At 40.2% G+C, this 24,799-nt stretch overlaps 1 protein-coding gene across 1 annotated transcript in view; it reads left to right on the forward strand.

Annotated features, from left to right (window-relative positions):
• The window catches only part of pigg (phosphatidylinositol glycan anchor biosynthesis class G), an 81,908-nt gene that overhangs the window by 52,044 nt on the left and 5,065 nt on the right, over positions 1–24,799 (forward strand). Inside the window, exons 11-12 of the mRNA XM_031751430.2 lie at positions 17,465–17,774; positions 21,471–21,634. Coding sequence (XP_031607290.1) covers positions 17,465–17,774; positions 21,471–21,634 — 474 coding nt within the window. The remainder of the gene's footprint in view (positions 1–17,464; positions 17,775–21,470; positions 21,635–24,799) is intronic.

The following is a 24,799-nucleotide window of genomic DNA, read 5'->3' on the forward strand; positions in this document are numbered from 1 at the left end:
CACTGGTGGAGGCAAGCTACTGTTGTAGCCACAGCTGCCACTTTGCATGTTGATGCAAAGTGTAAGTAACTGCAGATCGAGAGATAGTTAAACCTGTGTTATGATCAGATGCCAGCAGGTGTAACTATAATTGTTACTTCATGACTATATTTTAAAGAAATCAAGCTTGCTGCCTCTTTCTAGTAGTAAAGAAAGCCTGAAAGCATAACATTCGAGTGGACGCGTGGAGAGCATTGTTTTCCTCGTCTTGGGGTCATGTTTGTTGACAAGTCAGCCAGCCACAGCTAACTGATTTGTGTATTGAGATTGGATCAAATTGCGTGCACAATTGTGATGACAACAGTAAGACTGGAGGCATTTTAACTGGCTCAACAGTGACAGGTTTTACAAGGATGATGCTTTTTTTCCGGCCTGTTGATTTTCTTATCTCAGATTTTTTTTTAAATGGTCCTCAGTCGTCCCTGCTGTCATTTAAAAACAAATCTTGAGAAGAGTTTTCATTTCTTAAGCCTGAAAATGTATTCAAGCCCTTCCAGTATACCTCTGAGGGTAAGACTCTTCCCTGCTAAGACCCTCAAGTCTTAATCAAGCAACCTAGATGCATAATAATCTTTTTCATTTAAAGAGCTGATGGTGCCAACTGCTCAGCATCCAGTGCATTTAGGAAATTTTGTGTGTCCTTGAACTCAACCTGAATTAAAAAAAATCATGTTAATGGTTCAGCTTTAAATGCATTAGTATTCTTGGAGACTGGAGCCTCTTTACACCGTGTATATATCTTATCCTTTAGCACAGTCCGTCTGTAATAGTTGTTGTTAGCATTGTCCGAAAAGAGAGGATTTTTGCACCTCCTAAGTGGTGTAATTTTTCATCCTGTAGCCAGTAGCTTGGCACAGAGTTACCTGCTACTAACCCCTGTCAGAAAATGATGAGTGTTCAGGGCTGCACACGGTTCTCCTGTCTAGTTTTCCTGACCTCCCTTCATCTACCACCAGTACCTGGCCTTCCCTAACCTTTTCTGTTCTCCTTGGCAGGCTCGCCTACCTGCTTGCCTAATTAAAATCTCAACCTCTCACCCTTAGCCAAACAAAGACACCTTACTAAAGCCATGCAGTGACTTGGGCTCCTTTTGACCGACTGTATAATTGACATGGCTGATGTTCGACCCAGTGCTTCAGTGTTTCTTTTCACACGCAGTGATCATGATTGTGCATCACCTCAAGTTTTTCTTTAGCTTTAGCTCTTCCTAGAGACTAACTTAAGTGTTGTTATTTTTGACGACAGCAGGTCGTGTAGCTCAGGTTCTGTGTTTTCATTGCTTGCTAAGGAAATTCTATTTTTGGCCAATTAAAATAGAACTTTGATTTTATCGTATTAAAGCTTCCAACATTTGAGACAAAATAATTTCCCATGGGTCTATATTTTGTTGTTTGGCCATTTTTAAACAGCCATCTAGTTAAAGCTATGGCAATTTTAGATAGATCTCTTTCTGAGATGAAAAATGCCCACCCCCCACCCATGCTGTAATGTGGATCTAAAAAGAAGCAGCTTTGTATAATGACCCTGTTTAAAGTCTGGTCTTCTCGGGTTACTCTTTCTGTGTGTTTTATCAGAGTAAAGCCCCCTGACAACTCCCCGGTTCCCTCCTCACCTCCCTTCGTGCCAACTGCCTAATTGCGCTGCTGCATCTTTCAAAATGGCTAATGGGGTTGAGAACAGCCAACGCTGCTCACTTTAAAGGGCTCAAAGACTCGCTTGGATTGATGTCACTGTGGATACAGTTTGTCTTTTTTCCTTCTCAGTTTTCCTCTCCCCCGCGCACACCCCTCCTTATGGCATCATCTCAAATGAACCTAAAAATAGAAAGCTAACAAAGTCAGGCGACAGGGCACGTATATACTCTGAATTATTTGTATTTATTTAGATATTGAGAGGTGGGTGATTACCGCTCCAGCACTGACAACACATAACTATAGACAGGAAGATGCAATTAAGGTAACAAAAGCGGAAGCGAATGAAATTTTTCTGAGCGAGCGTTCCAGCAGGAAGTAGCTGAACATCAAAGCAGCCGGCTGAGGTCCAAACCTGTCTGAGGCTGTATGCATCATAGCCAAAGTTTGTTTCAGTCCCCCCTCCACATTTATGGCACTTTTTTTATACTGAACACAAAGCCACTAGAAGCATTTACAATGTTTATGCTTCTGTTTGTGTGTGCGTGTGAGCGCGCGTGCTTCACACCTGCACAAAACATGACCCATTTTATCGTGTACTGCTTGATCTCGAAAGGGGGCTGTTGCGCAGTTTCCCAATTTAAAAATATTCATGCATACCGATCCCGCTTAAAAATGGAAATGTATTCAAACTCGTCTCAAAACACCTGTGAACCTCTGCCACACACACATGCATGCACGCACGCACACGCAGACAGGCACACACAGAATGCAGTTTTCAGTTTTATTACCCAGGAGGTAAAGTGTTTTATAACCCTGTTTCAAAGTCAATTCTGTGTTTACAATATATCAGTGGTAACATTTAGCAAATTATTGTCCTCCACTGACTGCCAGAGCCGTGTACGTAAAAACCGCTTTCTACTGTTTCAGCACAAACGGGATTGTTTAAAAGAAATAACACAAAGTAGAAGTTTAAATAAAGGGGGACATCAACACATGCTGCCAGAGAAGCAGGTATTGATCTAGTGGCTTGTTGCATAATTAGATGTTGTGTCTGTAACCATTGTTTTAAAGTCTTCTCCTCGGTCCCCGTGGCGTTTTAGCAGTCGCCACCGCGACAGGCTCAGCTTTATCCCGCAGAAAGTCCAGGGCTCAGACAAAGTGGGCAGGCCCTGCTCGCTCTCAGGCGTCTGCTTCAAAGCTTTTCCTCTGGCACTGAATCACTTGTTTTGGCTGATTTACTGTAAGTGTTAGCCTGATGCAGGTGATTGATGAAGGGGATCTACCAAACATGTTAAGGGGATTGGACATAGTCTTACCTTTTCTTATTCACTTGCTGGAGCGCCAGTGCTTGTTTCCAAGGTAACATGAAATCCAGGCAGCTCTGCAGCTTGACAAGCTACTATTTTCTGTCCACTGTTACTACTATTAACCTTTTTAAAAAAAAGGAGGCAGTATTTGGAGAACGATATTGATTGGATTGCACCTCCTCATCAAGCAATGTCAATGTTTCCCAAAGGATTTAACACCCCTAAAAAACATAGTTTCAAATTAGACATCTTTTCTTTCACTCACATTAAATATTCATTACTAAATATAGAACAATCAAAGTTAAAGGTTGGGGGGAAAAAACTCTGATAATATTATTGCTGAGGAGTTTAATACGGGGAGGTTTTGCTTCTTCAGGGCGAGGTCAGTGTGATTTGATCACATTTGAGTGACAGTGGCCTGGAAACATGAATAAATAATCCAATAAGAAGTCCTTTTGATTCAAATAAAGCATTTAACTGTTTTGGTGAATGGAGAATACAGAGCTGGATTCATGACAGTCAGCCTGCCACATTTTTCTTGTGTAACTGCTATAATTGTTCATTATAGGAAAGGGTTTTAATTCGTTAATCTCAGTTCACTGGATATAGAGAGGGGAGCATAGACTGTATGTAACAGATGGATGTAGCCATTGCTTTGAAATTTGCTAGTAAAGTTCTGCTTTGAAGCATCAAGCTGAGCATTTTATCTGTTATCATCAAAGGTTTTTTGTTTTGTTTTTGTTTTTTTTGTTTTTTTTACAGATTTTACAAACAAACAAACAAACATGGGCTAAATCTGACCAAAATCAATGGGCTTTGTTTGTTTATTGGCTAGTTACTTTTCATTCACAGTTGTGACACGTACTGCATTTCCTTTTTGACTCTAATCGAAACCATAATTTAGAAAAATAAACAATATGTTTTAATAAAGATGACCAGACTGGTCATAGAGCAAAGAAGCAGGAGAGTCATTTCCTGATGAGCTTTTATGCAATTTGACCTCATTTTTACAAAGTGATAATATTGCGTGTATTAGGTCAAATCCAACGCACAAACATGAAGTCTTCAGTTAGCAGTTGACGTGTAGTTTACTGCTAATTATGCCAAAATTTAATTCTGCATGGCTTACTCTTTGTGCTTGATGTTGGAATGAAATGACTGTGCCAGTTTTTTTTTTAGAAAACAGGGCAACTTTTGTAAATCACTCATAAAACTAACCACATGAGCGCTATTTAGGGGATTGCACTTACACGATATTTTGCCTTGTTTAGTAAATCTGGCCCACTGGGCAGAACTGATTGGGAAACTGAGGACACTGCACTCTCTCTCACAGCTAGTGACTATCAGTCACAGGGAACCACAGGGTACCTTGCTTTATCCTACTTTTTGACTAAATGGTGTCTTCATTTAAAAACATTAACACCATGTTGTTTTGTGTAAGACTTGAAACTAGCAGTTGAGGCCATAAACTCATGAAAATATTTACTGAGGTTATTGAAAAAAGGGAGCTGCTGGCCTTTATCCTGTTGATTTCTATACGGTGTGACTTCGTATTGCTACTACAGAAGTCGCCCCCTGCTGGACACTTGAAAGAATGCAGTTCTAAGATTTTCTACTCTGTCTTCTCTTTTTTTTTCCTGAAGCTAGAGCCATCTTTTATATACAGTCTATGGTAGATAGCAGTTGAGCCCCACCCCTTTAAGACCAGTGAGAAGAACAGATACTAAGACAAAAAATATTATTTTGAATGACTTGAAATAAACATTTCCAGTGAAGAATCTCTGAGAGAAACTGGTTTTGAGGAATATCTTTTAAAAATGATGTTGAAAAAAAATTAGATGTAATGTCTTTATGAAAGTAATGCCAAAGCAAATCTGTATGTTAGTAATGCAGTTTTTATCTCACCTGTCAAAACCAACTAGAATAAGGCAACAGTATTGCTCTATCTGCTCTAATAAATGCTTACTGGCCTATGAATGGCCATCTCCCTGTTTCTGGGAAGATTCAAGTGTTCATTATGTTTCCTGGTGTAGTTCTGAAATCCAAAAGTAATCTCTACAACAACAAAAAAAACCACCAGAAGTAACAAAATGCTCTCTTAGCATTGTTCTTTGTGATGAATGTCCTCCTCGGGAAGACGCAGCTGAACACAACTTTGGAATATTCTGTGTTATTGTTCTGTAATAAGACCAGGCTTCCTCTTCCAAGCTTTGTATTTGTTTAGTGGTCTGAGTTAATGCATGCCAGAAGGCGAATGGCAGACTTATATAAATGATTCACTACAAAATGACATTATATCTGAGGAGGATTGATAGCATGGATTGTCAATACTAATGACTTTACAATTTCACTGGCTATAATCTGGAACAAAAATTCTTCGACTGCAGTTCCAGGATCCTTTGCATGCATCCACCACCAAACAGCAACATGATAAACAGTGTTATTATCTCAATGATTCTATACTGCATCTCAAACTGTCCGTCAGACTGTTTCTATTATAAAACCAAGACTTTTTTCATATCTATTACAGACCACTGTAATTCGAGTGGACAAAAGGGATGAGAGAGCAGGGATATGAAGGGCTGCAGGAGTCCTGTTTACTGTTGCTGCACTTTGTGTTTTGGCTGCATGTCTTTACGTTTGGATGGAAATTGTGGATGGCATTATGCCTTCTGAGACACATGCCATGAGAGTTGGGAAAGTTGAAGAATCTGATGATTAAAATCAGCCTCATTCATGTCTTCAACCCCAAAACTGTGCATGACATGCTATAATCAGGGTACTCTTAAAATCACTGCAGACACTTTTTGAAGGGCCTGCAGTTAGGGAAATTATATAAACATTACATAGAGCCTTTATTGCTCAGACAACACGGACAGTTTGTGCATTCTGCCTTGAAAATGTCAGAGCAAACAAGATGCCTTTCAGTATTCAGACTTTCTCGTGCCTCTCGGCTCAGGAAGATGGTTATTGTTTCAGAGTGATGCGCAGAAAATTGGAAATAGGTTCAGTGATCTGTTGAAACAAGTGCAAACATACATAGAAAAGTTTTTTTTCCCAATTGTTAGAAATGTGAAACTTGATATTTTTAAGCACAGCCTGAACTTTATTGGACAAGTTTTCTTCCGATTTCTTTAAAAGGTCTTCAGGAATAGTTCTCCAGGCTTTTTGAAGGACATTCAAAGCTCTTCTTTGGATGTTTCTGCCTTTTGTTCTGTTCTCTGAAAAGATGATCCCACACTGCCTCAACAGTGTTGAGGTCTGGAATCTGGGGAGGCCAGTCCGTTCCATTGAGTGTTTTTCAATCCAGGTATGTTTTTACTGCATTGTCAGTGTGTCTGGGATCATTGTGATGCTGAAAAATGAAGCTGTTGCCAATCAGATGCTTTACAGATGGTATTGCGTCGTAGATCAAAATATAATCTGTAATTTTCTGCATTAATTAATTTTGACAAGATCTTCAACACCACAAGGTTGAAATGCAGCTCCAAACCATGACATACCCTCCACTGTGTTTTGTAGGTGACAGCTTTCCATCTCTCAGGTATTGCGTCAGGTTCTTGCTGGATTTTCCTGTTTCTCAGGGACATGACTTTCACATACTGTTCATCTGCTGTCGATAGTGATTTTTATGCCTGCCACGTCTTCTTTTGTCTTTCACTTGTTCGGTTTCCTCAAACTTTTTAAAGATACACACAGAACGTCAATAGCTCTTTGGAAATCTCATTGTTGGTGTAAAAATAATATTTAATGTCTGTCAAGCTGTGTTATCTTTGACATCATTTGGAAATTCGTTTAAAGAAATTGGAGCAAATGTGTTTTCATGACAGGCTGCAACTGTGGTACAAAGGTACAAGTGCCTAAAAATACAATTTAATGTTGTAGCACAACACTGGTTCATCCCTTGACTTACGCACCTTTTTCATCCTTGAATGATTTCCTAGGGCGTAGAAAAAGCATTCCTCTGAAAATGATCAGACATGAGAACTCGATTGAAAATGTCGAAGACCTACAAAAATCCTAAAGAACTATTGCTCAAGACTCCAAGTCTGGCCCCGTGTAAACTAAACCTAAAGAAATGAAGCGCTGCTCAAGACTTTTGTACGGTATTCTATACAATTAACAGAGTTTCTGCAAAGAATTTGGACTTTGTTATAAGAAACAAACACAACCTGAATAAGTGATAACAGCTGTTTCAAGTGTTTATTGAATACACTGAGTAATTGTTTGAGGTTGGGAAGGGAACAGGATGTTTATGTGAATGGTTTTCACAGGACTCACAGCGGAGCGGTGATGATTTGGGTTTGTTCTGCAGCCACAGGCTCTCGGCACCTTGCAGTCCACCATGAACATTGCATTGAAGCCATCTGTCCATCAGCCAAAGTAGCAAATCTACAACAGACTTGCTGAAAAACAAGAGAACTGAGTTGCTGCAGTGGTCCAGTCAAAGTCAACTGATTGAAATGCTGTGGCGAGAGACAGCTGTGCATCAATGAATGTCCACAATTCTCAGTGAAGTGAAGGGACATTGTAAAGGAGAGGGGCACCAAACTCGTCCACACTGCTGTTACAGGCTGATAGAAAACAATTACTTCAAGTAATTGTTACTAAAGGTGGTTCCCAAAACTGCTGAATCATTGGGTGTAATTAGTTTTCTACAGAACCGCTCAGAAACCTGTGCAAACACTCCTCTTCACATGACTGTACCTTTGTGTGGCGACTTCTCCAAAAGCTAGGTAGAATCACATATTCCAATTAAAGAGATGAGATTGAAAGCGTGGGTTGTGAAGATGCCTCTCCCTCTAAATAAAGGCATACAATGTCTTGCTACTGACAAAGTCTGCTCTTCTTTAGAAAGATTGATTGTGGAGAGCCGTGCCTTGAACACAGAAACTTTCACAGCACCACAGCAGGAGCATTAAGGAGCTAGAAGCTAGAACGAGAAACAAAAGGCTTTATGTAGACACGAGAGTCTATAATCAGAACACTTATAGATGAATAAACAAAAAAAGACCACCTCAAGTTGTGCAACACATGTGCTGCAATGTTCTGTAGCACAATGATGCAAAATTTAGCATTTCTGGTAAAAATGAACACCACTTTGTTTGAAATGCGGTTAAAAAAACACTGTACATCAGTATAAGATCTTATCTCAGCTTTAATGCATGCACTTGGAAGGTTACAGCGTAGTGTTAAAAAGCGTTTCCAGTTAGCTCACAAGTTACAACATAGATTTACTGCAGAATTCTACATCAGGCTTTAGAATAACCAGTTCAGTCTGCTGACCTTTTCTCAGTTGAGATGCTTAGCATGAGCTGAATAGTTCAGTCAACACCTCCCAGAGTTACTGGTGAACTGAAACAGTTTTGTGGGGAGGACTGGGCCAGAATTCCTCCTCATGGTTGTGCAGGTCTCCCCAAGCAGTCTCTGGGATCAAAGTTGTTGCTGCTAAAAGAGCTTCTGCCAATGTTCTGCACTGTTTGTTTAACATTAGTTTGGTCGCATCGTGTTTATCTACAATTTTGTGGCTTAAATGAAAATCAGGCCATATTTTCTAATCAGTTTAGAAATCCTGGTAATTCCAGAGGGCTCACAAAAATTTTCCTGCATCTGTACTTTAGAATGAAAGGTTTGTCATCCACGCTAGATGGTTATTATGCCAACCCGGCAGCTCACATCCATCCCTGTCCTCCTGTAAAATCAAATCCAGGCCAGGATTTTCCACTTTTCCTGTGCATAAAATAATGATGAATACAATGCCTGGCATATTGTTAAGGGAGTTGTGAATAATAAGGAATAGTGCTGTATGGGGCATATTACTCTGCTCCTTTCTTCTGTTGGAACAGGTTTCCATAAAACCTGATTAATAATACATGTCCAATACTTGCTCAGCTCCTTCAGGGTCAGCGATTATCCTGTCGTACTTTTGCGGCTTTGACTGCATCCTGCTGCAAAAGAAACGTTCGTTTACTGAGCGATTGCCTTGAAATGAAGACACCAGTGCTTGTCAGCAGGAGATTCTCTAAATGTGCAAAGAGCTTTTTGAGCTGCTGTTGCAGTTTGGAAATATCATCAGAAGCAAAAATGATGGATATTATTCTGATAATTATACAGCTGTTTGGAGGCGAATGGAGCTCATTCACAACAGCCATTTTGGCTTGTCAAAGAAAAATACAGATGATTTGATCATATTAATAAAGCTGCCTTTCAGCCTTAGAAGTTCCTGGTATTGTTAGCACAGCTTACTGGGAGACTTCATGGAACTGAGTCATGAATGTGTTTAATTCCACCTGTGCTTTTCAAGATATCTGATGTCAAAAAGGTCCAGAGGTGAGAATATTCAGGGCACCGTCATCCTAATGACTGTTAATCTTCACATGTTTGCAGAGAACAAAATTAAGTCTCAGTTTCCCTCTGGCTGTAACTGCTTTAATATTCAGTGGCTTTCTTAACTTCATTACCTCCTAATACTCTTGATTTCTCCTTCATCTATTATGAAATGGGTAGAAGAAAAAACAACTCACGTCACAGTTCTGTCCACTCTTTTGTTGCCTGTTTTTGTTTTATCGAGGCTAATTTACTTAGTCCTCGTTTTAGGGCAAATATTAATAAATGTAAGTTAATTAAAGAGCAGATGTGAGTGGGAAAATCTTTTCATTTAAGTCTCTCTGGATAAGAGAAAATGCTGAATGCCTGAAATGGAAATTAGACTAAATGTAATTGCCTTCATAATCGAAAGCACTTTTCCTTTAAAGCTTCAATTTGGGACTTTTTCAGTATATAAATTATTGATAGCTTGAAAAGGCTTTTTTTGTGGAGTAAGCCTTTTAGAAGAAGAAGAAGAAGAAGAAGAGCTTGTGGAAACCTGTTTTTAACCTTGCGGTAGCTTCAGACTTCAGATCCAGACTCACCGTCGTGCACCACAGGGCATGCATTGCTGGCTTCGTCTGCCTTTGAATCTCGCTGATCATGCTCGCGTTCAGGGGAACCTTATTTTTTTTTGTGAACTTAAAGAAGAGACCATCTAGAAAAAAAATGTTGGATGCAGATTTTCGCTTGAACGTTACAGAACTCTCAATGTGGTGTTTTCCTTTTGCTATATAAAAAGCACATACGCACAGCCCGTGCTTCACTTGGGTTGCCTCTGGTAAGCAGTGTGAGTTTGCACAGACTGTAGGTGTATTTGAAGTAACCATATATAGTGCCAGCAGTTCAAAATCTCACCCTTCATGATATGAGATGACTATAATATATTCATGTGACACACCAAAAGAAGCTGCACACTACATCCATTTGCCAAGACCATCAGATATAAGCCCTGCGGTCAGCCTCTGTGTTGTAAGAAAGAACAAACAGAAGCCTCAGACGTGGAGCTAATATGGTTTTCTTACCTGTTGAGAGTGCCTTGTGAGTGCCTCCTCAGATGTCTCAATAGTCATGCAGGGTGTCATTTTCTCCTCTCCCTGAGCAGCAGGACAAAAAAATCCCCCCCAAAATACTAAATGAACACCTACCAGAGCTGTATTTGAGACTTCAGTTGCTTTGTTAGTGATATATGTCCCTCGCTTACTTGGGGTTGGATCAGGTGAACGCTCCTTTAGTCATGCTGTAGGCTCAGGCCCCGGCTGAGGCAATGATCATTTCTCCTTCTTCTTCATCTTTTCGTGTGTGCTGCTACTGCATGTTGTGAACTTTTGCCTTCGCTCTCCTGTAGTTTACTTTTTGTTTTTAGTCCCTCTAAGCTCGTTTTTCTCTCTTCTGTTTTCCCTCCAACCAGTCGGGGCACATGGCTGACCCTCCCTGAGCCTGGTAGCAGGGTTTTCTTATATCTTAAGGTGACAACTTGCACATACTAGGGCTGTGCGATATGACCAAAATCTCATATCCCGATATTAAGACATCTATCGTCCGATAACGATATAAATCACAAAAATGTAACATTTTCTGTAAATTCTGTGAATGTTGGGCAGCTCGACTTGCGTGAAGTGTTTCCAGCTGGGCGCCGCGTACCTGGAGTCGAGTGTTTTAACTGATGCATGAAACGATACATTTTTAGACATAAGTTGTAACGGCCGCCGTTTTCTTTGTGAGTATTTATTACACAGCGTGCTGCGGGGAAAAGCCTGTTCTAACGTTTGAGTCTAAGGTTTATTTTTCAGCACCTGACGGCTCTTTTTTGCTTCTCATCCGTAAATACTCTGCATCTTTCACGTGATTCAGTTTATTTTGAAAAGTCTCAACAGGATCTTGAGCTTTATTGTGAAAGGTTTATGTGGAAAATAAACAAGCGGACACGAGGTGGTTTTACCGTCGTTGTTGCTAACGACAACGCATAAAAACAAGCGCTTGTCCTTCTGTAGTGTGGTTATATTAAACATAAGAGAAAGAGAGAACTTTAGGAAATTAATATAGCCACTACAGTGACCATCAAAATAATGAAAAAATATTGCCGTAAACAGTTTATTTTGCGACACCACGAAACAAACGATAGCGTAAAATGAAACGATAGACGTTTTTCTATCGTCATCCGATATATATCGTTATATCGAACAGCCCTAGCACATACTGTTCATCTATTATAGATAGGCTTTTAGGTTTGCCGTTTGTGTTTTTTTTTTCTCCTCAACTTTTGCAGTTTCCTCCGACTTTTTAAGGACACACTGCACACCGTGCTGGGATGTACCAGTTTTCAGGTCATAGCTCTTTGGAAATCGTCTTGTTGGTTCAAAAATACAATATTATGCCTGCCACACTGTGTTGTGTTTGGCATTATTCTGTGATTCAGCTTATAAGTAATAAGTAATGTCTTTCTGCAACAGGCTTCTAGTAACAAAGTGATTCTCTTAAAATCAGTTATTTGGTAAGTTGTCTGTTCACAGCACTAATTCATGTCTTGAGTCAGCTGCCTGTTTTATGCTTGAATGTTTTCAGTCAGTGTTAAGTGTATTAACAAACAAGCAAATTTTTAAAAAAAATTCTCTTAATGTCACTATTAAAAAAAGGCAAGAAATTCTGGATCATTGGAAGCAAAATAAAGAGAAATGATGTGTGGCTCAAAACTTTTCTACGCTACTGAAGGCGGATACAGTTTAGCCAAATTAAAGTTACTGGTGCAGCAAATTTGTTGTGTCCATGAACTCAGTTGTCGTACTTTGGTTCCGATGTTTGTTCATGTGACTCATACTTAAATAACCATGCGTACAATTATGTAACATCAGTACTTCAAGGTGGTGACCAAAACATTTGAACTTACTACTTAGTGAGCTCGCTGTTTAGCTCATATAAAACAATGGGTGGGTGGGTGAGTGTTCATGTGGACAGCCTGTGCTTCAGTGATATCTACCCCACTCATGCTGGTTTTATAGCACACTGCAGGGCAGGACTACCTACCCTACTAACCTTCTCATTGGTTTACAGCTCCACTACATTTCAACATGCTCAAAGCTCCCATTAGCCAGAGTAATTGAAAACACGTGTGGGTGTGAGTGACCTTAATGGAAAATGTGTTATGTGCTGGGAAATCTTTTTTTTGGTGGTGGTTTGTGATGGGATTGAATATATTTTTTTTTCTTCTTTTTTTTTGTCAGAATCGTTTATATCAATAAAGTTAGGCTAAAAATACTTCAATGATTCAATGAACAAGATAATGCACTAGTGATAATATTTAGCTTAGTTATCTGATAAATTGGCAGCTAAATGAATATTTATATATGTTGGATTTAGGTCAGGTGAGCATGGGGGCCAGTCAGTGGTATCAATTCCTTCATTCTCCAGTTACTGCCTGCAGACTCTCGCCAAATGAGTCGGGGCATTATCGTGCAGCAGGAGGAACCCAGGACCCATCGGACGGGCGTTAGGGTCTGTCAATGGGTCAAAGGATTTCTGACCTAATGGCAGTCAGGGTGTCGTTGCCTAGCCAGTAGAGGTCTGTGTGTCCCTCCATGGATAGGCCTCCCCAAACCAAACCTGACCTTCCACCAAACCTGTCATCCTGAACGATGTTACGGGCAGCTTAACATTCACCAAGGCTTCTCCAGACCCTTTCACATCTGTCACATGTGCTCAGGGTGAAAGTCACAGAGTGCCAGTGTTGCCTCTCCCACTTCTGTTGTTCTATGCCAAATGACAGTTGAGCTCCATAGTGCAGCGAGCACAGGGCCCACTAGAGGATGTCAGGCCCTCAGGCCGTCCTCAGAAAGTCTTTTTCTGATTATTTGGTCACAGATATTCACACAACTGATCTGCTGAAGGTCATTTTATAGTTGGCAGTGCTCATCCTGTTCCTCTTTACACAAGGGAGCAAATACTGGTCCTGCTGATGGTCCTGTCCAGCTCTGCTACACTAACTGTCTGTCTCCTGAACTATCCTTAATGCTGTGCTGGGAGACACAGCAAACTTTCTGGCAATGGGACGTATTGATGTGCCATCCTAGATGAGTTAGATTGCCTGTGCAACCTCTGTAGGGTCCAGGTATCACCTCATGCTACCAGTAGTGACACTAACCCTAGTTATATATCGAAAGATTAGTCTTTTTTTTTAAGTACAGCAAGATAAATTTTAGATTACAATTTTAGATTAAATTGTAATCGAATTGATTACATGTATAATTTCTCTTAGATTTCACTTAGGCTAGATAGATTAAACTCAACTTGAAGTGACACATTATATCTTTGCTGAGATGAAAAGATCCATTCATCCATTTATCTTCTTCTACTTTTCTAATTCAGGGTCGTGGTTGGGCTGGAGTCTATCTCAGCTGTCAGGAAGTACACTGTTTCTGCTTTAGCCATCCCTTCATTAATGATTTCATTTACCTGGAGCCTTATTTGTAAATATCTGAAGGAACCTTTTTAAGCCATAACTTCTTTTTTTAAGCTTCAGAGGTCTATAAATTTCCACTGTGTATGAAACAAGAATAGGCTGTGAGCACCTTACCAGTCCACGTTTCAAATGTGGTATCTGTCATGTTGGCCCTAATGTAGTGATGATTATATTTGAATGTTACGTTTTAAAATACACAGTTAAAACTGACTAAAACCCTCATTTCATAGACACAGAGTGCATCCAGTGATGACAATATTTTAAACAGAAGGAGGTTAGAGTGTGAGCTAAAAGTTATAATGAAACAATGTAAAGGAAAGATGTATTTATTTTTTTGTTAGGCTTAGGCTAGACTTCACTTAACTCAAGTTAAACAAAACAACTTATATCTTTGCCAAGATGAAAACTTCCATCCATTCATCTTCTTCCACTTATCCAATTCAGGGTTGCTGGAGCCAGTCCCAGCTGTCGTGGTGCGGGCGGTAGGGTGCGCCCTGGCCAGACCACCAGTCTGCCACAGGGCTACAGAGAGGAAGATAAAAACAGTGGCGTGGATCAAAATCAGATTAGAGAAGGAGGGAAGAAAGTGTGAAATCTTTCCATTTTAACGTATCATAATTAGCTACATGAAACGGGAAAACAGGAAGTTAATGCAGTGTAGTGTTTTGTTTTAGAAAGACTACACGATATGCTCGATGCTATATTTGATGTTGTGGCATCATACCCTTAGCAGAGTATAATTTTATGGATGTATAATCTAAGCTATGTACACTCTTGTGTTTTTGATTTTATTTTGTTGTAATGTATCTTCCCAAATAAGAAGGTAAAGTTAAAAAAACAAACACATGGAGTATTTACCTCCAGAACACAGGTGCAAGCCCAAAACAGCAAGAATGTAAGTTTACTGATGTTGCTCCATTTCACAAATCACGCATTTGTCTCGAGGAGCATTCTGCACAGCATATGGAGCCTCTATACTTCAACCCTTTGTTTGGACCGGGTGAATATCCTGGAGGCATTAATAGCTGGGCCAGAAAAACAGAGAGGTCCCAGAGTGGTGGGTCGGTCCGGTACAGCCTGAGTGCGAAGAGAGGACAGAGGATAGAAAATGGAGAAAATGCCACATGCAAAGGAATGGACAAAGAGGACTGTCAATAGAAGATAAATAGAAAACAATTTGTGTATTTTGTCCATGGTGTAAAGTTTTTTGAGTGAAAATGTAAAAAAAAAAAGTATGTGATATACATTTTTCACAATATCTAACAGGAAAGGTCAGACGATACAAATTTCATACCTTTCTAAATACTTTCTCTGCCATTTCCCAACAATCAGCAGCCATGGACTCCTCGTTGCGGCTGCCTAGCACTTTGAAAATTGAAATAATTGATGCCCACAAAGCTGGAGAAAGCTACAAAAAGAAAGAAAATTGTTTTGAAGTAACAAGTTCCTGAGTTCATAATACAAGTAAGAAATGGTACTTAACAGGAACGGTGGAGGTCAAGTTGAGGTAGCAGAGACAAAGAAAACTGTCTGAGAAAACGGCATGTAGGCTTTTATTTAGAAAGGTAAATCAAAAAAGCCTTGATTCATGAGACAGAATAGATTCAGTTAAATATCAGAAAAGTGCAGAAGAACACACAACATCTGTAAAAAAAAAAAAATGTCCTTGCTTAATTCATGTGAAAAAGCCAAAGAATTGGGATTTATAATAAATAAATCAATGTATGCGTGAAGTTGTTCATGCAAAGTTTCATTGACATTGGCCTAACAGTTAGGAGGTAATAGGGCAGGTACACTAAGATCAGTATCGTAAGTTAAGATTGATTTTTAATGTTTGGATGGAAAACCTTTGGAGTCGATGACGGTCTGGACCCGTTAACCTCACCAAATGCTGATGCTCTGTCAGGCCCTTACTGTAGCTGCCTTCAGCTTGTTTGTGGGCTTCACTGCCTTCAGTTTTACCTTCAGTATCTGAAAATTTGATCTATTGGGCTGAAATCAGATGACTAACTTGGCTTTTAAAGAATATCTCATTTTTTGCTTTGAAATACTCGGGTTGGTTTTGCAGTGTGCTTTGGATCATTATCAGGTTTACAGCATTTTGCAGAATCTGAGCAGACAGCATAGCATAAACACTAGTTTACTGATGGTTTGATCTCTCCATATTTTTTCATTTTCAGAATCAGACACTTTTTTAATGTTTTCTGGCAAACCCTAATCTTGCCTTCTTGAGTGTAACCAGTGGTTTGCACCTTTTCATGAAGGCATCTCAGTTGCAGACTTTGACAGTGATGCATCCACCTTCTCTAGAGTGTTTTTGGCTAGATTTTGTGATTTTGTGAATGGTTTTTCATAATCAAGAAAAGAATCTGCACTCAAAATCTTTTGGTGAGCTGACCAATGCATTCGTTCTTTTTAAGAAGGACTTGGCATAAAGTCTCATAAAGTTTATTTGGTGCATTGACATCTCTTTGGAAATAATATCATGTATATATAATAATAGAATATGTATTTTATTATATAATATTGAATGTTGCAGCTACCAAATGGAAGTTCAACACTTGGAATCAACTCCAGATCTTTTATCTACTTAATTTGTCATGAAAGCTGAAGGGAGCAGGCCTCACCTCACACATTCCCTTCATTAAATGCTTGTCAGTCAAAACTTCAAATACTTTTAAGCCTCTGAAAATGAGGTACTGTGCATTAAAATGGCTCTAATTTCCAAACAGTTAATGAAATACTTTCCTTAAACCCCATGATTAAAGTTCAAAGTCTGCACTTCACACCACCATCGCACCATTATTAGATTTTAAATAAGAGACCATATGGACGTACCTGTGTAACCACCACTGTGTGCTACATATCTGTGTGTTTAAAGCAGCAGTACATATCATCTGATGACAACAGTGAGGACCCAGGGAAAAAGTCAACCTGATATACAGTAGTAGGAGTTTTGTAGCTGGCTACCCGTATAGTTAATCTCTGAGTTTGGACTTTTCCTCTTCATTACTGGCAAAAGAAAGATGAAAATTATTCCAGAGAAATGTTTTACCATTACAAATCAGCTGTCATGAAATAACCAAGCCAATTTCAGGAGTAGTGTGTTTAACAGCAACCATCAATATGCTTGCTTCTTACACGCAGCGGTGCTCCACCGAAGAAGGACAATTTAGATAAAATGGCACACGACCTTAAAATGTAGTCAAAGTATGTTAATAGCATCAAATTGTAGCGATGCAGGAACCCCGACAGACACCGTGATGGCGAGAAAGTCTGTTTTCCTGCAGCGATTCGTTCTGTCTTCAGTCTCATAGCTTTAATAATTAATGTTACATTGACATACTGCATACTGAATGAAGGGAGGGTTATGACTCACAGAAATGTGAGGAATCCTGTGTAACAAGAGACAGGAATATGAAATTAATTCAAGTGGTGAACTTTAAAAAAAACCTATTGCAACATAAGATCTAAGTCAGTCCCTTTCCTCGTGCCCCCAAACCCCTCTCCTGATATTTAACTGCTAAACACTTGGATAGTTACACATCCCAGAGTCACTCGCCACAGTTACTTGAATGATGGATGAGAAGTTTAACGGAAATTCAGTTCAGGCTTCCTGCAAATGCAACAAACAACTCAGTGTTTGATCTTTCTTTTTTTAGGGGCACGGTGGAAGCTCGCTTTGTTTACGTCTTCGTTTTGGGAATCCTCTTCTCGGGCACCAAGGACCTGTTGCGATCCCAGATCATCACAGCAGATGCCAAACTGAAGAGCAGGGGATTATGGGAGATTTACAGTGGCTTGGTTTTGTTGGTTTCGCTGCTCTTCCGTGCTCACAACCTGCCAGTCCTCTGCTGCTGCCTGCTGATCCAGACGCTCATGGCTCAGTTTATCTGGAAGAAACTCCACTATGATGCCGCCCAGACTACCATCATGCACTACTGGTTTGGTCAGGCCTTCTTTTACTTTCAGGTAAGCTGGTTAAAGTTGATTCTTTTTAAATCAAATTATTGTGCACAGGTATCATTTGTATTCATTCTTGTAGAATCTGCATGAATTTGAATTGCTCAGACATTCAAGTCTTTATTTTGTTTTGTTGGTTTTCTTCTTTGAGACGTGTAACAGTGAAGCAATGAAGTAGCAGAGGTAGTGAAGGTGGAGGAGTTTAAATACCTGGGGTCAATCATTTAATGCAGGCAAGAGAGGTGACGAAGAGGGTGCAGGCAGGGTGGAGTGGGTGGAGCTGAGTGTCAGAGGTGATTTGTGACTAAAGCGTAGCGACAAGTGAAAGGGAAGGTTTACAAGATGGTAGTGAGACCTGCTTTGATGTGTGGTTTGGAGACGGTGGCACTGACAAAAATACAGGAGGTGGAGCTGGAGGTGTGAAGACTTTGGGAGTGACTGAGATGGTCAGGATTAGAAATTAGTACCAAGGGGGCGGTTTGGAGACAAAGTAAAGAGAGGCAAGGCTGAGACAGATTGGACGTGTGCAGAGGAGGGACGGTGGATATACTGGACAAAGGATGTTGTAGATGGAGCTGCCAGGCAGAAGGGAAAGAGGAAGACCTGCAGAAGAAGGACATACAGAGGGTTGATGTGACAGAGTTGGATGCTATAGACAGGGTGAAATGGAGGTAGATAATCAGCTGTGCAGACACTCACAGGGAGCAGCCGAAAGACAAAGAAGAAAAGCTCTGTTGGGAAAACATGGATTCTTGGATTAATGCGATTACTTTGTGCCTAAACATTGTTACAAACCAAGCATGTCGCCCCAGAGGCAGTGGTCTCTCCCAGCAGAACAATATGTGCCTGTTTCCTCTGGTTTAAAAATCCCTGCATCCCAGTCTAGTCAGGGATCACAAATCCTGCCAGATCCAAATTGTTCTACTGCACCATCTCATTCATTTTTCTACCTAAGGTTTTTAAAATGGGAGTTTTTTGGGATTGAATTGCTTTTGGAGCCAATAGTGTCCACTAGAAGTATTTGGCACCTCTGTGTTGGCTTTATGTTTGTTTTTTAGCCCCAGAGTTTTACACATGTGAGCCTACAGTGTCCATAATGGTAGTCTGCAAGTTTGTTAGCTCAAGCATTTTTTTAAAAACATTTAAGATCACACAGAGAGCACTTGAGCAATCGGATTGCTTGACCTCCTCTAAATTTGTAGTCATGTTTAATGTGAGCGCTATACTTACAAAAGAAAATAAGAAAAAGCATAATAGGTCTCCTTTAAGTGTATCATCAAACAAGTTTTCTTGAGAAACCTTACCCACCTTTCCAAATTAACTTTGACTGTTGTGCTGAGTAGTGAAATTCAGATGCGTGTGTGACGTTGTGCGAAAATCACACCTCCCAGAAATACAAAAGGAAGCACAGCGAAGAACCAAACAGTCAGCAAGTGTCTTGATTGTAAGAGACATCTAATTTAACGCCCTGTCACAGAGTGTAGCAACATTTACGGAAGCTATCGCCACTGATAAAGTGCTAGATACTGTAATAGGTGCTGTTCTGGGCAGAGGAAGTGTTTGTGTATAAATCATATTACTTTCATCCAGCTCTGCCATGAAGGCCAACTGGACCGGCCGCTTCCCGAGGATGTACGATGCCTCTTCCTCAAAGGCTGGAGAGGAAAACCTGCCTTTTGATTCGACTTCCACCTACCGCAGATATTTGATTAGCGACTGTGCATTGTTGTCAACAGCGAACCTCCACGTCGTTAACAATTTAATCACCCTCATCACCCCTCGGGTCATTAATGCTGTGATGGGCTCGGGAATAGACCGCCACCAGACAATTTTCCCATCTAAGCATCGAGGCATGTAATTACAGGCATTTGAGCAAAAACGTTCTTGGCGCAGCTGTAACCATAATGGATGTGTAAGCAGCGACGTACAGTATAAAAGTTAAGCTTGCTGACGTGAAGAATAACCAAAATTATGTCCAATTAAAATCTAATCCGTGAGTACAGTTACAGAGGTTTGGTGCGCACCGAGTCTGAACTGTAACACATTAACGGTCTAGAAACAGAGTTGCTTTGTTGTGTTTTCCAAAGATTTGTTATGATTTTTGGCAGAAAGCTTTTGTTTCTAAAGTCCTTCTCTTTTGGCATTCAAATGCTTGAAAACACAAGAGGATTATGGGAAGTATTCCAGGTAACATCAGCGGCAGACATCGCTAGCGTTACAATAAATAAGTAAAGTGATATCGTCTGTCTCGATCGTTGGGAGTGACGGATTTTTCTCTGGATTTATCGCTGTCCCCCAAAACCAGATGGTCAGCAAGGCAGCAAGGACGGTGTTTACTCTTCAAATATGAGCCAGTTTGTGCAAATGTTGCCGCATGAGCAGTGACAAGTCAGATTCAACTTAGCAAGCTTCTGTGGAAAACGTGATTCATCACAGAGCAGAACTAAAAGGTGGGCTTGAATACACAGAGCAACTTAGAGCAAATATTTTTTATTCCGGTGATTGAAACCTCGCTACTCACCACGCAAACCCACTGTAAGCATTTTTAATTTTCCCCCCACGGTGAAAGTGTGCCGCCTGCTCCTCCTTCATATCGACTCCATTAAGGAACAGCATTAGTCCAGCCACACTCTCCGACACTGTCTTGTGAGAATCAATCTTGTCTATAAAAAAACACATCTTGTGGTTCTTTTTATTTTTTTTCTTAAGTGATACATTTGTTGATGGTGCCAAATGACATTTGAAAGATCGCAGCAGGATTCCAGCAAGCAGAAAATATCCATATGCAGTCTCCAACCTGCTCACTGGTATCTGCTGTTTGTTTAAAATGGAGCCAGCTGTTAGTGTTTTCCTCCTCTGTGATCGGAGATGTCCTTACAGGAGGGAGACAAATGCTGACTTGATGCTTGTTGCTGTCTGCAGACCCTCATCGCATTCGCTTTTAAGAGGAGAGACACTGTTGATATCTGGGCTTCATTTTCTTTACCTGCCACAACAAACAGTGTGCGTTTAAAATGTTATTATCACTTGTTGTGTACAGAGGGGCAGGTCAGTGGCTTGAGTTACAGGAAAAGTGTGAATGCTGTGGTGTTGGGGGGATTTTATAAATCTTAATAAGTTTGAACAGAGATTACTTTTGTTGTGTCCCTTTTTTTTTTTTTGTAATATATAAATATATATTATTTCATTTGAACAAAGTCTTTTTGTCCTTGTAACTTTATTTTGCGCTTCCAGAAGATTGGGGCTATAAATCCTGATTGCATTGCAGTGATGATATCTTCTAAAGGCTGAGATGAAAAGAAAGTACAACAAAAGTTTTATATTTTCAGTTTACTGCAGACATATTTATCTTGTTCCAGAGAAGCTCGAAATTGGTTGCAAAGTTAAATAAGGCAGAAATCTGTGTTTTGTTTTTCTTTCTTTTTTTTCAAATAAAGAAATAAAATGTGTTTGCTGGTGCATACAGTAGTCTGAGTGCTACTAAGTCCAGCTCAGACAGAGAGCTGTGTGCGCTGCTCTGGCCAGGGACTGGAAAACAAACAACTGGGCCGCTGGGAAGTGGCCAGAAACTCACAGTAATGATGATAAAGCAAAGCACCAGTTCTTTAGAGCTGTGAAGCACTTACATCCACAGTTCTTTGTTTACTTATTTTTGTCTGTATATAATGTAAATTATTTGAAGAAGATTTCTTTGTTCACCTGCAGGGGAATTCCAACAACATAGCCACCGTCGACATTTCAGTTGGATTCGTTGGACTGGAAAGCTACATAGAAGCACCCGCCATCTTCTTAACAGCGCTCAGCACTTATGCAGGCCCGCTGCTCTGGGCGTGTCACCTCGTCTGCTACCTTAGCTCGGAGAGAGACCGGTAAGTTTCAATTTAAAACCCACTATTCATTGGTTTTTGGATTAGCGCGGTGATTAGCATTGTTGCCTCGCAGCAAGAAGGTCCTGGAGTGTGGAGTTTGCACGTTCTCCAGGAACTCTGGCTTCCTCCCACAGTCCAAGGGGATGTGGTTAGTGGGGCTAGATTAACTGGTAAATCAAAGTTCTTCATAGGTGTGAGTCAAAGGAGCTTGCAAAGAAGGTGTGGATGTCTGTGTGTAAATGGTTGGCTTTGTAAACACATAAAAGAGAAAAAAAAATTGCAAATTTTAGTGTGACTGGAGGTATGCAGATTTGGAATGAGCAGAAAAATCAGCATCTCGCTCAGAGCTTAAGACAGCTGCTACTAAAAAATGTTCACTCCTAAAACCCCGCATCACTCAGGGTTTTTAAATATTCTCAGTAGCTTTCCATTTAAAATACACCCACCAGTGGATTTATACTGTTATTCTTCATGTGTCTCTGTCTAGATGTATTGTTTTAGTATCTCTATACTGTACTTTAGGAATTTCAAGGTGCTTTTAAAGATTTATGTTAGTATCAGGATACAGAATTAAAAATGATATTTATCGTGATGTCTCGACCCCTTTTTACAAGCTCAGGATCGCTTTTGGGGATTTTACAAATCACTGGTTTATGCATAATTATGATTGTAACTGCATTTTAATTGATTTGTGTATAAACTGAAAGTGAAGTGAACTGCAGGAACCTTCCTGGTGTGAGCTGACTGTGTCCCAAGCTTAGAAAACAAATGTTATTTATGTGTCACCAATTTCCAGCAACAGTCACTAGGGCTGTTCGATATAACGAGATATATCAGATGACGATATGAAAACATCTATCATTTCATATTATACGCCATCGTTTGTTTCGTGGTGTCGCAAAATAAACTGTTTACGGCAATATTTTTTCATCATTTTGATGGTCAATGTAGAATTTCTTAAAGTTCTCTTTCTCTTATATTTAAATAACCACACTACGGACGGACAAGCGACTGTTTTTATGCGTTGTCGTTAGCAACAACGACGGTAAAACCATCGCGTGGGTCCGGTTGCTTATTTTCCACATAAACCTTTCACAATAAAGTTGAAGATCCTATTGAGATTTTTCAAAATAAACTGAATCACGTGAAAGATGCAGAGTGTTTACGGACGAGAAGCTAAAAAGAGCCGTCAGGTGCTAAAAATAAACCTTAGAACAGGCGTTTCCCCGCAGCACGCCGTGTAATACTCACAAAGAAAACTGTGGCCTTTTCAACTTATGTAACACTCGACTCCAGGTACACAACGCCCAGCTGAAAACACTTTAACCAAGTTGAGTTGCCCGAGATTCACAGAATTTACAGAAAATGTAACATTTTTATGATATATATCGTTGTCGGGACGATAAATGTCTCATATTGGGATATGAGATTTTGATTATATCGCACAGCCCTAACAGTCACGGTAATAAAGACCATAAATATTAGAGGGAAAACTCCAACAGTCCCCCTGTAAGCAGCCACTTGGCAACAGTGGGAAAGAAAAACTCCCTTTAAACAGGACGAAACCTCCAGCATAACCAGGCTCCGCCCTTCTTAGCTTCAAAGATTGCTCGATATTGGATGTGCTCCTGGTGGCATGACCATAAGCTGAATAGCTAAAAGAAAAGGGTAAATGGTTGAAGCATCCGGTGTCTGTGACGAGGTGGTAGTCGTTTCGATTCCATAATCCAAAGTCATGTACAGCAATTCTATACGTAAGTCCTACACGATCGAGGTTTTCACTGTCAGTTGGGTTGCATAAAAACATTGTTGTAATCACTTTTTATATAACCGAATGTTTGAAACGACGCCCAGTTTGTAATCCATTCATGAGAAAACATTTGGAACATGGTGGGTGTCACTGATGGAGGAGCACTTGCGCTCCTCGAATCGTGGTATGTCAGCCAAAGCGTTGGGCGCCGCTGCTCTGCGTTATAACCACATTCAAACATGCTCCTCTCTCTCACTGTCTTTTATGCCCACTGTGCCAGCACCGCCACACACCCGCATCGCTATTACAGTTACTTTTGACGCTTGTTTGTTTGTTTCATACTTTTTCAGCCTGTGGGTGGGACAGTGCTGGCGCGCAGAAATGCTATGTTAATTAGTTTACTCGTGGCAACGAGGAGCGTTCCTTGGAGGGTATCAAAGATGCATGTAAACAGCTTAACCTGCGTAAGACCTCCACTGGAGAGAGGCCAGTAGCTGGGCTGCTGTATGTGTGTGAAAGCAGCCAATAACTACCGCTTCCTCTCAGCGTGAGGCCTCTGCACAGCGCTGAGTGATGAGGTCTGTGGCTGGGCAGCAGCTGCCCTGCTGATAGAGCCAAAACTAAAATGCTATTTCAATGCAGACAAAAGATACTGTTTGTGTAAAAGGAGTCGTTTTAGCCTGCTTCCTATGTTATAATGCCAGCAACTAAAAAGCGGAGATATATATGCAAGTCTGCTGCCTTGAGATATAAAGAAATCTTACTTTATGTAATAAATGTTTGAATTTTGTTGGCACAAAGAATGCATAGAAATTAGACTGTAGAGGGTGAAAATACCCATACATGATTTATATTCTTAATAATCCTTGATCCCAAATTTGAATAAGCTATGTTTAACATTTCAGTAGTTGAGACGGTCTTTGATTAAAAAGTTCCATCCTTCTGATTTTTTTTTTTTTCTGCTTTCAGCGGGTAATAAGAATGAAAAATCAGCTTAACTACCTCAAAGCATTGAGACTGACTATCGTACACACCAACCTGTAAATGCTCTTTTGCACAATATGATAACTAGACTTTTTTTGCACTAACTTCTTTACTTCCCAATTTTTGCTGCTACATTAAGGAATGTTTACTGTTCCTGCACTACTACCTACCAAGTTTTCCTTAGATAGTTAGATAGTTTTTGTTAATTTATGTTGCAATTTATGTTAGGTCAGTCTGGCCTCTTAGTTAGCTAGTTTAGTGTTTTCTGTTAATTTATGTTGTAAATTTATGTTGCATGTAGCACCTTGGCCCTGGAGGAACGTTGTTTCGTTTCACTGTGTACTAACTGTATATGGTTGAAGTGACAATAAAACCAACTTGACTTGACTTGACTTGATCCAGTAGTCCAGCACTGTGGTCGGTTTTGTCTC

The sequence above is a fragment of the Oreochromis aureus genome, linkage group 2 (assembly GCF_013358895.1).
Source record: "Oreochromis aureus strain Israel breed Guangdong linkage group 2, ZZ_aureus, whole genome shotgun sequence".
In the NCBI taxonomy this organism is placed as follows: Eukaryota; Metazoa; Chordata; class Actinopteri; order Cichliformes; family Cichlidae; genus Oreochromis; species Oreochromis aureus.